The sequence below is a fragment of the Sinohyriopsis cumingii genome, chromosome 13 (assembly GCF_028554795.1).
Source record: "Sinohyriopsis cumingii isolate HCF-2022 chromosome 13, ASM2855479v2, whole genome shotgun sequence".
Taxonomy (NCBI): domain Eukaryota; kingdom Metazoa; phylum Mollusca; class Bivalvia; order Unionida; family Unionidae; genus Sinohyriopsis; species Sinohyriopsis cumingii.
The window spans coordinates 32392618-32406548 of NC_142973.1; the positions used below are offsets into that span (position 1 = coordinate 32392618).

Consider the following 13931-nt stretch of genomic DNA (forward strand, 5'->3'; position numbering starts at 1 on the left):
CTATCTGCATTCCTACCAGAATGATTCAGATTTTATCATCACATCCCATGCTCTCATTGCTCAAAATAGGCAGTTGCTCATGGAATATGAAGCCCATTGTTTTGAAACTGCTCTCTACTTTGGGCCCTTGATCCCAGGGGCATCAGCAGAACCTGGGGAAAAAACTGTTTCAGTTGGAAGAGGGGGACCTCACTTGTTTTACCACTGAAAGATGGAAGAGACAATTTATTTGTTCTGGCTTTGTCATCCAGCATGTAAGGAACTAAGACCAGCTGAATTTCTAATGAGTATTGGCTGCCAGCACAGCATTTGAGTATTATTGCTCCCTAACTGACATCATCTTGGCTGTGATACAGAGGTCAGAGGTATTCTCTACCTTTTACCACAGAGACCTACCATGTCAGATGATTCATTTTGAAATGGTGGGACCTATATAAGTATAACAACTTGATACCGCCACAGGCCATTAAGCAGCTTCATCATAACACAGGTTATTTATGCTAATCATGGGTTTGTGGGAGTGAGAACATTTTTCATAAACCATGTCTAGGCATAATACCATATTCCAGCCCTTGTCATATCTCCGACAAGTCTCAAAGCTGCTTTACATATGAAACCAGAGATGGGTCCAGCTTTGGGGTATCAGTGTTTTATCTACCCATGCATCATGCATCAGATACGCAAACTCTTCTGATTTGATGCACAAAAATTGTCACCGGTACGTAAATTAATGTTGTTTCTCTGATTAATAGAAAACAAAGGTTTGGTCTAATTACTTTAATGGCTAGGTCACAACACTCCCAAACAGAGACAACATGTGCACACCTGTTTCTTATGTTAATGTTATCATAAGACAAAAGGTTACAACTGAGTGTAGAGTCTGAAGTTCACCTTATGTGACCTGTAACTATCAGATCATTGGTAGAAACGAGATGTTAGAACCGTATATCACCACACCGAAGAAAGAGTAAAAAAATAAACACGTGCTTTTAAAGTGATTCTCTTGAGAATCTATTATTTTATTTGCACCCTTGTCGCACAGTGAAACAAGAATTTCTGTTTGTTCAGTTGTATGCCTTGCATTGTTCCTTGTCCAAGTTTCCTCTGATACTTGATATCATGTGATTGCATGACCCCTGATGTCATTTACATGTAGGTTGCAAGAGTTGTGTAGTCACATGACTAGGAATGCAAATGGCCAGATCCAGGTCAAATTTCAGCAGCAATGCTCTTTCATCTGTCAGCGGATTAAATACATAACAAATGCTATGATCGCAATTTCTGAGAAAATAAATCATATTCCTATCGATTTCATGCGGGTATATCTCAATGAAAGGTCATTTAAGTTTGCTGGGCTGGCTAGTAAGTGGCTACCACATGCCGACAAATGGTGTCGGCGAATTCAAACTTTTCTATAGGGAATGGACTCTGACCCTATACCCCAACATAAATGTCCAAATATCAGAAATTGGGTGGCAAGGATCAGAGGAAACTCGGACTACATTGTTCCAAGATACCGTCAGCGTTCGACTGAAAATGGCATCAAAGGCTAAAAGAAATTAAAATAGATCTGAAACAAATGAAATTATCTTTCTGACCCTTTTACGACCGACCAGTAATAACAGTAATGTTATTGAACCAGTGGAGCCATCATCATCCAAAGATGAGATAATGGTTACTTGTAAGATAAAACTTAATTTTGTGCATCAGTGGTTGAAAATGTACAGCTGGCGACATTTTCAAAAAGACGTCAAGTCGATTCTCTGTCCAGAACAGGATGTTAACCATCTTTAGGAATAGGCTTGGGGTTGAAAAACAGAAATCTGATGCTTATCAAGATTGATGGGGAAGACAGAAGTACCTTCAGTTTTGTGGAAACTTTGAAGAAATAGAAGAAAACATACTCTTTGAGCTGAACAGTTTACTGAGTCATAGTTACATTCAGAAAACTTCCTCATTGAAAACATTGCATGACATGTGGGATAAGCTCTTCTCTGCCTGCTAGTCAGATTAATACATTCTAGTCACTACTACCTAGTGTAATGATTTTTGTATAAAATTATTTAGTAAACATGCCTTGGCTTTAGTTTCTTTATATAACTAATATTTTTGCTGTGAATTTAAATGATATAATTATTTTTAAAACTATTGAAGACTGATCCTCGGCTTGAATAAGACTCATAGGTTTGGATTTTGACTCACTGTTTTTTGCATTGATGAGTCAAATGACTTACATGAAGCCATTTGTAGATAAAACACGGGTATGTAATTTATTCTGCCTCATACCTGATCTTGTAATTTGTTCTGAGCTGTTAAATTAGTTTGAAGATATAAACCAAATTTTCAAGTAAACTATATTTCTTTTAAAATACTTGATTATAGTATCGGCAGACCCTCTCAGACTCTTCCTCTGAAGATTGTGCACATGTACACCGGTAATCATTGATACTAGTTCATCTATCCAAGAGGAGACAACTCTAGTCCGACTTCACCAGGCGAGACATCCATTTGCATTTCTGTTGCCAATACAAGCCAAAAGTTATGGTTTAAATCATCTTAGTTTTGGAAAGCTAGATTTTGTTAGGTTATGAATGTTCTCATAACATTTTATGATCAGGAAAGTGTTTTTTAAGAACATTTTCTTAAACTTGTTTTCATCAGCATTTGCTATATTTTTTCTCCAAATGGAAATATGTTGTAATAAAAAAAAAAAAAAAACTTGCTTGTAAATTTTACAAGGAAAAATGTGGAAGAAGTGGTTTCAAGAGGTTCAGTAACGTGGAAATTCCATGTCTTTGTTTAAAATCTTAATGGACATTTTTAATTTTGATGTCTTTTTTTACTGTTATCTGCACCTCTGCATATTCAGGTCACAGATTTGGTGCATAATCACAATGTTAATGCATTTTAGTCATAACAGTAAAATGAAATGTAAACCATTCTGAAAGGCTTTTTCTATTGGTATAAAGTAATATCTGATTGGTCATTTTGGCATTAAAGGCTTACTGTTATTAGCTTTCTTTGGAGAGATGTTCTTTGCACATTATACTATTGTTCTGTCATTTTCAAAAAGGATGATGATGTCTGTAACATGCATCACATGGTATTGTGTATCTTTTGTATACTGTGCTGTGTGTGAAGTAGGTAACAGTCTACTGTGGTGATAGTGAGAAAGAATGTAGCAGATAAGAAATCCAGTGATGTAGTGAAAATAGATCCCAGAATCCTTTGTGATGGAAATGGCTAGAAAATCAGACTGATAGTTACCTATGATATCATCAGTGTTAGAGCCAGGATGTGTCATTGTTGGATTTTCCAAAAAGACAGCAGATCCTGCAAACAAATGAGATTGGATTCTCCAAACATGGCACAAAAATAATCGTTAAGGCAAGTTGTTTTTTTTCTCACCTTTAATTTGATACAGATGTACCAGCTTAAATGCCTGATTGATCAATGATTTTTTTAATGAAAATATACTAAAATCCAGTATGCAATCGAGAAAATGTACTAAAATCCAGTTTGCAATCTTTACAAAATGTACCTATCACTTTGCTCAAATCAGTACTCAGAAAATCCAATAGCCCAAGACCCATGGCTCTTTAATTTTGGATTGGGCCCATCTTGTATCCTAAGTGATTTGCCCATTGGGCTTGTTGACTAAATCTAGTTTGCCTGAGAAAACATTGAAGGAACTGATGAAATGCAGAACTCTGTTTTCAAGTTGTTGAATGACTAGCGAATTATCATCATTTATCCCCATGTATACCACTTACCCTAATGAAGATGACCTATTTACCCTACTTCTGTAAAATGCTGTGAACTTTGTGTACAAAGCAAAGCAAGTGACCTAAGAATGGGAACAGATTGCCATGATTACTTATAATTAGTACTCATTTGGCATGTGTCTCTACTGGTGGTGGGACAAAAATGCCATTTTTAAGGCTGTCTGCTGCCATACCATTTTATAATTGAAATCTACCACGTTTGAAAATTAACAGACTTTTTTGTTTTAAAAAGGAAAAAGGAAAGAAAAAAATATTTTACATGTTCTGTCCATGCATTGCAGATCCCGTCTACTGCAGACTGGAACTGTTCAAGCAGTCATTGCGACCAGTACAGTGATGCATGACTGAGTTGTTGGATTAAGACTAATATGTATGGACAGCAACCAGTTTTATGTCCTTATTGTTGTAGTCTGGAGAATTTAGGCTAAATGTGTGATGTTTTTTGGGGGGGGAGGGGTATTATAAGTAATAGAGAAATCAGATGTGGTCCTTGATGCCATTTGAGTGATTGAAAAAAAATCTGCCATCCCTTGGCAGAAGTGAGATAAAAAGGAAAGACTGACAAAATATTTTTGCACATTTGAGTAAAATTATTTTTTTGTCTTGTTTAATTGCTATTGTGTTGTTCAAGATCATACAAGTTCAACTTTAATGAATACTAATTGAGCTGTCCCATGCTCATGCTTACACAAGTGTAATGCAACACTGATTTAATTTGTTCAGTGACACCTATGAAAAATATCAAGCGTTTATTTGAAACTGTATAATACAAGACACACTTCAGATGCCAATGAACCTACACACTGCTGATCTAGTGAGTAACAAGGACATTAAAAGAGTAATTGGACAAATGTTGACAGAAGGACCTGGAGGAAAACATTGCTTTTATGTTAAATATTTTTTGAGATATAGATAAACACACAAGATAATATATTACAGTTTTCTTTAGTTCTGTACAGCAATTGCAATATTCTGTGACAAATAATACATTAAAAACTGTTATGAGCAACCTCTGCTATGAGTGACCACCTGTCATTTCTGACCACAGTTGTAATGCATGGATTGATTTTTTATATATAAACACTCAGTCGTGAGCAACCACATGGTAAATGTGACCAGCAACCACGTTGTCTTGGCAAAATATGCATTTCAACTCTGCTATGAATGACTGCATTGCAAAAATGGGGATAAACTCCACCAAGCTTTATCTAATCTAATGACTGCTTATATGCAGAAAAAAAAGGCTGCAGCTGGTATGTGAAATTTAGTAGATATGCTTATATTTTTTTATACACGTAAACAAGACTAAAGTACCTGTAGAATACATGTAGCCTGGTTCCCAACCATATCGTAGCTACAAGTAGAACCCAGTATCCAGCTGTATGAACCGAGAAATCAATGACTTTTATGTAATCATTTGTAACAACGATCACTTGAATAGTAAGGATTGTTCTGATCAAAAACAAAAAGAACAAAACAAAAAAAGGATTCTGGCTGCTGATGGTACAGTCTCTAAACCATGCAAATGTACATGTTGTGAATTGCCATTGTAGTGCCAAAATTAAGGTAGGGGTCACGTATATTGTTTTTCTTTAGAGTTAATTTGTAATGTCTGGGGGTGAATAAGGTCTTTGTCTATTAAACCAGCAAGTGAGAATCATTTGCGGGATTCGATTGATAGTGTTCAAGTCTTGTGATTTTTTTAATTATATTCCCAATGTTACAATGATTATGTCCCAGTCACCAAGCTGTCATCTATTGAAGTTGGTGTAACCAAGTTACACACTTCTGTTTGTAGAGTTAATCCCTGTGTGTCTTCTTTGAATTAAGCTGCTGACATTTGTCTCTGTGTAAATGATTCTGTTTCAGGATGAGATAATTGTTTCTTTTTATTTCATTAATCGTTAGATATGCAATGCACATGTATAGATTTTTCATACTTTTCCCAAAGCCTAGTCAAAACCATCTTTACAGTTGATTTCACAACTGGGCACTAATAATGTTAACACCTGGTACCTTAATAACAATGGAAGAACTCAAATGAGATAAATTTTAATGCTGGAGAAAACAATTATCGTAACTGAAAGAAGAGGAAAAAGAGCAGACCACTCGCAAAATAGTGGTTTAAATGTTGGTAAAGCAATTTTAGGGTGTTACAAAGGAGAAGGAGTAAATCAGAAATGATTTCATATGCAAATACATGTGCATGTAATCTTCAAATGTAAATGTGATTTCATTGTTGAATGATGGAAGTATATCTTTATTGCTATATAAATGCATACAGTATTTTAGCAAGACCTTCTAATAAAGAATAGAATATGTACAGTGATTGTGGTTACTGTTTTTTAAATTGTTCTGAAACAAACCTGTTATGAGAGACATACCTGTCTTGAGAGACCGTTTTTTGTTGGCAGAAGGGGTGGTCTCTCATAACAGGTTTTACTGTAGTAAAAACTGAAATTAGTGTCAGGGCTTATGGAATTTGAGTCAGGACTTGTGACTTTTTTTAAGTTACCAGCCCTGGGACTGAATCTGATAAAAGGTTATTTTTAGTCCATCAGTTTGTATGTTTTTCCTACCATTCGCCAAGATCCATTTATGGCAAAACTCAGAACCAGCAGGAAATAATCATGTGCTCATTATATCCCATAATATTTATTTTTAAGAAAAAATTTAGCCAGGTACCAAATTGTAATAGACATAATGAAAATATGAAACAATTTCAGGTAATATATTGAAGTAACTTCCACTCAGCTGAAGTTAAAGATAGGAATAAATAATTCTGAAGTAAACAACCCTAATATAAAAGCAATAAAACACAATAACAGAATCAGGATGAGGGTAATTTTTTCCCTTTAGATTCAGATCACTTCTTGAAATTTCAAATTTCAAAAGGCAATGTAAACATGTTTACTTACAAGTGATAATTATCTTAATATATAATCCACATTCATAGACAGATGTTAGCTATGTAATATGTTGTTTACAGATAAAAAACATCAGTCAGGTTGGCCCATATTCCTACCCGCAATCATGGAGAAAGGTCAATCATAGAATATAAACTTAATAACACCATGTATCTTCATTTTCCTTACACTTCATTGTTCAATAAATAGCATACTTTTCAAGCTTAAGATATCAAAATGAGTTTTAACTATTCATTAATGTCTTAAGATTTGTTTGTACCCATTTGTTGATGTTTGTGTATTAAAAGCTAACAGGAAAAGGCATTTTTTTCCTTGGAAAAGCCCAGAATTTAGTTTTGGAGGTGAATAATAATGTACTCAAAAAATTGTGAAGTAAATGGTAGTATAAATGATTCATACATGTAGTAAAGCTAGTTTTATACCGGTCTACTAAGGGCTGTTGCATTTAGATGTACACTCCTACCACAGCAAAAGTCAGTTTTATACCAGTTTATTAAGGGCTGATGCATTTAAATATACACTTGTACTAAAGCCAAAAGTCAGTTTCATACCAGTTTATACCAGTCTCCTAAGGGCTGTTCTGTTTAAATATACATGGTACCCAGGGAAAGCATTTAAGAAAAATATATATGCCATTATATCCAGATTAACCAATGAAAGTTATAAAAAATTCTAAATTGCATAGAAGATTGACTGCTCCACTTTGAAAGTGCCTTCCCTCGTTCCTAAGTATGTTTGACTGGAACAGCCTTAATTTGTAGAAAACTCCAAATGTGTTTATGGGGCATGGAAGCTCCACCACAGCTCCTGAAATGACCCAATTGCAAAAAATTATCATGGTGGGATTGATAGGCCGATAGATGAATAGACATGAGTTATACTTCATGCCCCTAGAACTTTCATGATGGGACATAAAAATGCTCCTGTATTTGTTTGTCTGTAACCAGCATGGTTTTATGCACTTATTACATGTCCAGTATATTTTAAAAGTGCTCCAGTTTCCTGTTACCAGACAGTTTTAAAATTATTTTGTGGAGGCTGTGAGAATTTCTAGCCAGTAATCAGTACTAGGTAGAGAGATTGATAATTTCTTATGTCTTCCTCTTACAGTGCCATTTTTAGAACTGCCAGGAGATGTCGGGAGCAGTACTTTGCAACTATACTTCTCCAGGTTTAGAGGACCAGTGAAATCTTTTGCCTGGATGACCGGTAGGTCTGACAAGAGGAAAAATGAAATATATCCTGACATTTTAATGCAAGTTTTCAGGTCAATATATAAGCTACATTTATGACATGATTTTATGTGATAGATAGTTTTTCATTGGCTGGCAAAAAGTCATGTGATATTTCTTCATGTCAAATGGTCATTCTTTACCACTCATGGTCAACTTGGATGTAATAACATCCAAGTTCTTAGTATAATGCATTTGAAATGGAATTCAGACAATTCTAAAGCAAACAGAATTTTATTTTTTTCCATTAAATCATGTAAGGTGGGAATTATAGACCATTTGTTTTGGTGAATATGTTTTATGAACCAGTAGACCAATTATTGACCTCCACATGTGGTCAGTATGAACTTTATTGGGTCATAAAATTTCATATTCACCTCAGCAATGGTCAATAATTGTGTTATATTCCATGTCCATGACACCAGTTTATCTTCTAACAGTTAAAATGATTTGTAAGTTGAATAGAAGTCAGTCCAATGTCCAACAGTTCATTACAGTGAAACGGAAGAGGCTGCTATTGATAAATTATTAGATTAATTGACATTTATACAGTTTCCATCATTCAATTCAGTGTTGTTTCAATTTATAGCTTTTGTTAAAATGAAGTATGTTAAATGTTTGTGTGCATATTTGTGTCAATCGCTTGAATGTCACATTATAGATGCCAGTCAGGGACATTGGCTTTACTTAATCCATTTCCCTTGTGGTGCATGCTGATATAAAACTTAACATTTTCATGAGAGCCAACTTTTAATCACATAAGCATGTTGTTAAACATAATATCTAATATTTCTGGGGAATAAAGCAACTACCAGAAGTTTGGTAGGTAAGTACATGAAATCTACACAGATACAGGACCATATTGTGATTGGTATGCAAATGAGAACACACATTGGTTGGTGTGGAGCAGAAAAATTTAAAATTCATTTGGCTTGGATTCTTTTTTATGTTGCTTCAAGTGAATATCATGCCGTAGGGCAAGAGAACACATTATGTTTTCTTATATGGTGAATTTCTGTCTTCTTTGTGACTGGAAAATGTAACAGAATTGCATGTTTTCAGCCTGTAATCAAATGATGTGGAATGCAGTCATTTGTTTTCAGCCAGTAATCAAATGACGTGGAATGCAGTCATTTGTTTTCAGCCAGTAATCAAATGATGTGGAATGCAGTCATTTGTTTTCAGCCAGTAATCAAATGAGGTGGAATGCAGTCATTTATTTTCAGCCAGTAATCAAATGAGGTGGAATGCAGTCATTTGTATTCAGCCAGTAATCAATTGATGTGGAATGCAGTCATTTGTTTTCAGCCAGTAATCAATGAGGTGGAATGCAGTCATTTGTATTCAGCCAGTAATCAAATGAGGTGGAATGCAGTCATTTGTTTTCAGCCAGTAATCAAATGATGTGGAATGCAGTCATTTGTTTTCAGCCAGTAATCAAATGATGTGGAATGCAGTCATTTGTTTTCAGCCAGTAATCAAATGATGTGGAATACAGTCATTTGTTTTCAGCCAGTAATCAAATGATGTGGAATACAGTCATTTGTTTCTGGGTGCAGCCCAGATAAAGGATGAGTATAACACATCAGTGCCACATGAAATTCTGTGATAATGCAAGGATACATTCATAGGCCTCTTCCAGCAATGCATTTCGATGTAAGAATATAGATTTCTCCTTAGAACACATTCCCATTTACAATAATATTAGGAAATAAACTCCTACCTCTCAAATCCAGCAATTCTTTGAAGATGACCTTGCATATATTGCCTGTATTTTATACTTGTTTTAATAACAAGTTCTGTTATATTTTAACAGTTTTAGGTTTTTTTCTGATATTTTTGTTCTTATTTCAGTTGAACAATGACAATGAAATTTGCCAGGTACAGTGAATGTAAAGCCTGTGAGGATGCACATGATAACATCTGTCTTACTCAAAGCATTATTTGAATTCTACATGCAGTGTATATACAGTATGCTCAAAAGTGTCATGGAATTAACAGTAGAGTGATGTCCTTTATTTCAGCAGCCCATTGTGGCAAAGGTTTCTAAATGTGTCTGTGCATGGCCTTTGAGCATGTAAATCCTGTTGCTTTAAGATTTGTTGATCCTTACTTCCATCCTTCCATGCTCAACTCTGGTGCTCTAGCTGTTGACCTACTAGTCCATACAGCCGTACCTTTTAACAGTGACATGTGGTCCATCACATCTGTGATCAAAGCATATAAGGTTAAAGCTTTGTTAGACTTGGAAGAAGATGGTGAACAACAGTAGATGTAAACGATATGAAATATCCCACCTTCTTTCTCCTGCTGCAGTTGGCAAATTTCAAAGAGATCTCATGATCATCTGTTTGGCAAGATCCTGGTTCCAGGGAACTTGAAAGCTTACTTTTTAGAAATTCAAAAACCTTGGACAAACTATTGCAGTTGTTAGCATGGCAACCCTGCAGTTTTTTAAGATCAAAATATATTTCATGCCACCTTCAGATTAGTGTGGAATAGGGTGGCAACTTCTTTGATGCTTAGTCTAATGTTGCTAACAATTATTGGCATTGCTGAAAAATCAGTCTGTGAAAATATATTGGAGTCCATGACCCTTATTGCTATGTTAGTAATGGGTCATGCACCATTTCATGACTAATGCCCAGACAGCTTTAGTAAATTTGGATCAAGTATAGCAATTCCCAACTCCTTGGTTGTGACCCAAATCTGGATGATCATCCTTGTTTATTTCTGTCTATGGCAATATCTACATCATTTGGTATGCAGTTAAAAATACACCTGGGTGCATATTTTTTAGTTCATTCATTCATTAAGACTTAATTTTGCCATATTTCTAAGACCAGTCTTCCTTCATTTTAGGCCCTGGAGTGTATTATGGGAACATTGACCTTTCAGGGAAACAAGGACCATACTCAGTGACATGTGACACTCAACTGATGAGATACCCCAAAGAAGCTGATCAGTATTCTGTCATTCACCCACGGTCAATGGTACTTACAGAATTCCATGTGCTTCTGCTGTTTCATGATAGGTCAGTGTTCAGAATGATATATTTACTGGCAGTTTGTTTACTGTATTGCGGTGGGTGGGGGTCAAAAGACACATTGGATGCTGAAGGAGAGTAAGTGGACACAGGACACTCACCACCATTTATGAAAATGAAATCAAGAGGGTTAGCCATTTTAGTTTAGCTACACAAACTTCTGGTGTTCCATTCAGTAATCCCATCTGTTTGTGTTGGTAAACATAAGCCTGCTTATGAAAACAAACCTCACTTTTTCACAAACCTCTAAAACCTCATTGGTTTATCCTCAGTTATTTGTTCACCTCTAGATTTTAGACATCCAATATGGCAACCAATGTGTCCATCTTGGAACCTTGTTATTATTGCTCCTCTTCACTTGATAGACTCTTCAATGTGAGTTTTCTCTCAAGACCTTTTAGGATATCTAGTTGATTTTAGAAGAAAATGGTGCTAATCTGACATCAAATAAAGTGTGTTGTCGCTGCCACTCCTAAATGTATGGTCATATTGATAAGAGTTAATACAGCTTGTTGATAGTGGAGACCATCACTTTTCCTGGCCATTCAGCATCAGAGTTATATGGTTTTTCAGATAACAAAATTCAGGGTATTGACTTGTGTTTTTACTAATCTAAAGGCTTTATGTTTGAATTAGATTTCAATCAAACTTGGTATATAAACTTATATCATCAGACTCTTGGAAGAGTATGAACATTGTAAGATATACTTATATCATCATACTCTTGGAAGAGTATGAACATTGTAAGATACACTTATATCATCAGACTCTTGGAAGAGTATGAACATTGTAAGATATACTTATATCATCAGACTCTTGGAAGAGAATGAACATTGTAAGATATACTTATATCATCAGACTCTTGGAAGAGTATGAACATTGTAAGATCCACTTGTGTTAATCAGGTGATCTGTATGTTTATTTACTTTTTGGATTAATGCCATTTCTCAGTGCAAGATAGGCTGTACATGGCAGCCATTATAATTGGTGTAGGAGGAACATTGGCAAACCTCGATAAGAACCACCATGGGAAGTGCTGGCAAGCTTTCTCTCATACCCACATTGACCAAGCCCAAGTCCGAACCCATTCAGACAGAAGTGAGATGTAGAAGTTGATTGATAGTGAGAAACTTGTGGTGTAAAATATGATGTGATCTTTGTCAATCAAATTTTTGCCTGTTCTCTTAGCTAAAACTAAGTAACAATAGTACCATATGCTTTAGATGCTATGAGGTTTAATTATGGTGGAAGGCAAACATCAACCACAGGGAATTCATCTGCTACAAGACATGTTGCACTGCATGGCTTCAAATGTTCCAGATCCAAAAAGACTGAAATTATAATAAAAATAAACATTATTTGGACTTTCCAGATCACAGGAAAAAGGCTTGGCTATAGGTTGAATATGGTGACAAGAGGTCATTTGTGTTTTGTTCAAGGCATACCCAGTCAGCTGGTCATTCAAGTGCTTTATTCAAAGGCACATCCATTTGTGTAACTGATCCATTGATAGCATGTGAAACAAGCAAAGATTATATGACCTGTACCAGACAGGTTATAGCTAGTAAATAAACATTCCCCTCAGTCATCAAGGCCCTGATTCCCAGTTGGGTAATATGTTTTTATAACTCTACATCTTAAAATATGTAACAGAAAGGAAATGTAACCAACAATTTGAGTAAAATTAAAAAATAATTTATTTCTCCTAGTTACAAAGTGAACATTTAAGAGGAACTGTGAATTAAATTCCAAATAATCCTAAATGTCTTATCAGATGTCCAAAATATTGAATGTTCTGAATGAATTCCAGTAGTCTTGAATGCCTTGATGTTTGAATGATATAATCCAAAATGTTTTTCAATGAGCCCTTAATATTCCCAAAGTAGTGTTTTAGTCCAAAAGTCAATGAGCACTTTGTATTTCCAGTGAATAATTTAAATAATTAATTCCTTTCAAATTATATCTAAGCACAGCTATAAGTAATTCCACAGACTGACTATAAAACAGGAATGAATAATTTATCATCCCCTTTATATACATATTTCACTTACCGGTAACCTGTGTTGCAACAGAGTGTTCTGGAAGAAACACTCATTTTGGGCCTAGTATTATTGCAAAAAAGACTGACGTTGAATTCTTGCTATGTAAACATTTTGTTAACTTAAAACCATGACAAAAATCAGGTAGGCATCAGCTCCATTCACAACACTCAATTACAAGTATAATAAAAGTCAGGTATACACTATAAATTTAATATACATATACGGCATGAGTTTTTCACCATGTCAGATGAAACAGAACTAGTTGATTTCTACCCTGATGCCCACTGACTGCTTTTTTTAGAAAGCACAGCATTTGACACAAAAAGTCTGATGGCCAGTGCAAAATATATAAAATGGGGTGGGAATAGTCAGATGAAACTTGGACTCTCTGCCAACTAAAGAGTTACTTTCGGGGCTACTGATACATATAGATTGACTTTATGGGTGTTTTTTCATCTGTTTCACTGAATAAGCTTTGAATGGCAAATGCTTTCTATTTTATTTGTATGTTTGATATCTTTTATTTTGAGAACATTTAGGCTTGAAGTTTTAGTTAACTACATCACTGAGGCTCAGAGATGATCCACCCATAGAATGGCATGATCACATGATTTGAAAATTTAACTGTTGCAGTTAGCAAAATATTTATATAATTTAATAAGCAATAAAATAGTTGTCTGAATTTTGAGTTTGCATTAATTTTGTTATTTTTTCTGTCTTCATTTATGGTAGTGTAAAGAAGTAAATATTTGCTTGTCAGACTTTGCTGTTGGACCTGTCTGTGCCTAATTTGGACCTGAGCAGTTTAGCTGCTGGTACTAGACTAGTGAATCAAAAGTGAAATTTTCAAGCCCTGTTGTTATTTAAGCTAATGCCATCATAGTCAGAGACTAGTTCTG

At 35.1% G+C, this 13931-nt stretch overlaps 1 protein-coding gene across 2 annotated transcripts in view; it reads left to right on the forward strand.

Annotated features, from left to right (window-relative positions):
* Positions 1-13931, forward strand: part of LOC149785159 (vacuolar protein sorting-associated protein 18 homolog) — a 130953-nt gene that overhangs the window by 32117 nt on the left and 84905 nt on the right. For both annotated transcript variants that reach the window (XM_089978937.1, XM_089978938.1), the window contains exons 10-11: positions 7823-7921; positions 10807-10978. In XM_089978937.1, the coding sequence (XP_089835063.1) occupies positions 7823-7921; positions 10807-10978 (271 nt within the window). The remainder of the gene's footprint in view (positions 1-7822; positions 7922-10806; positions 10979-13931) is intronic.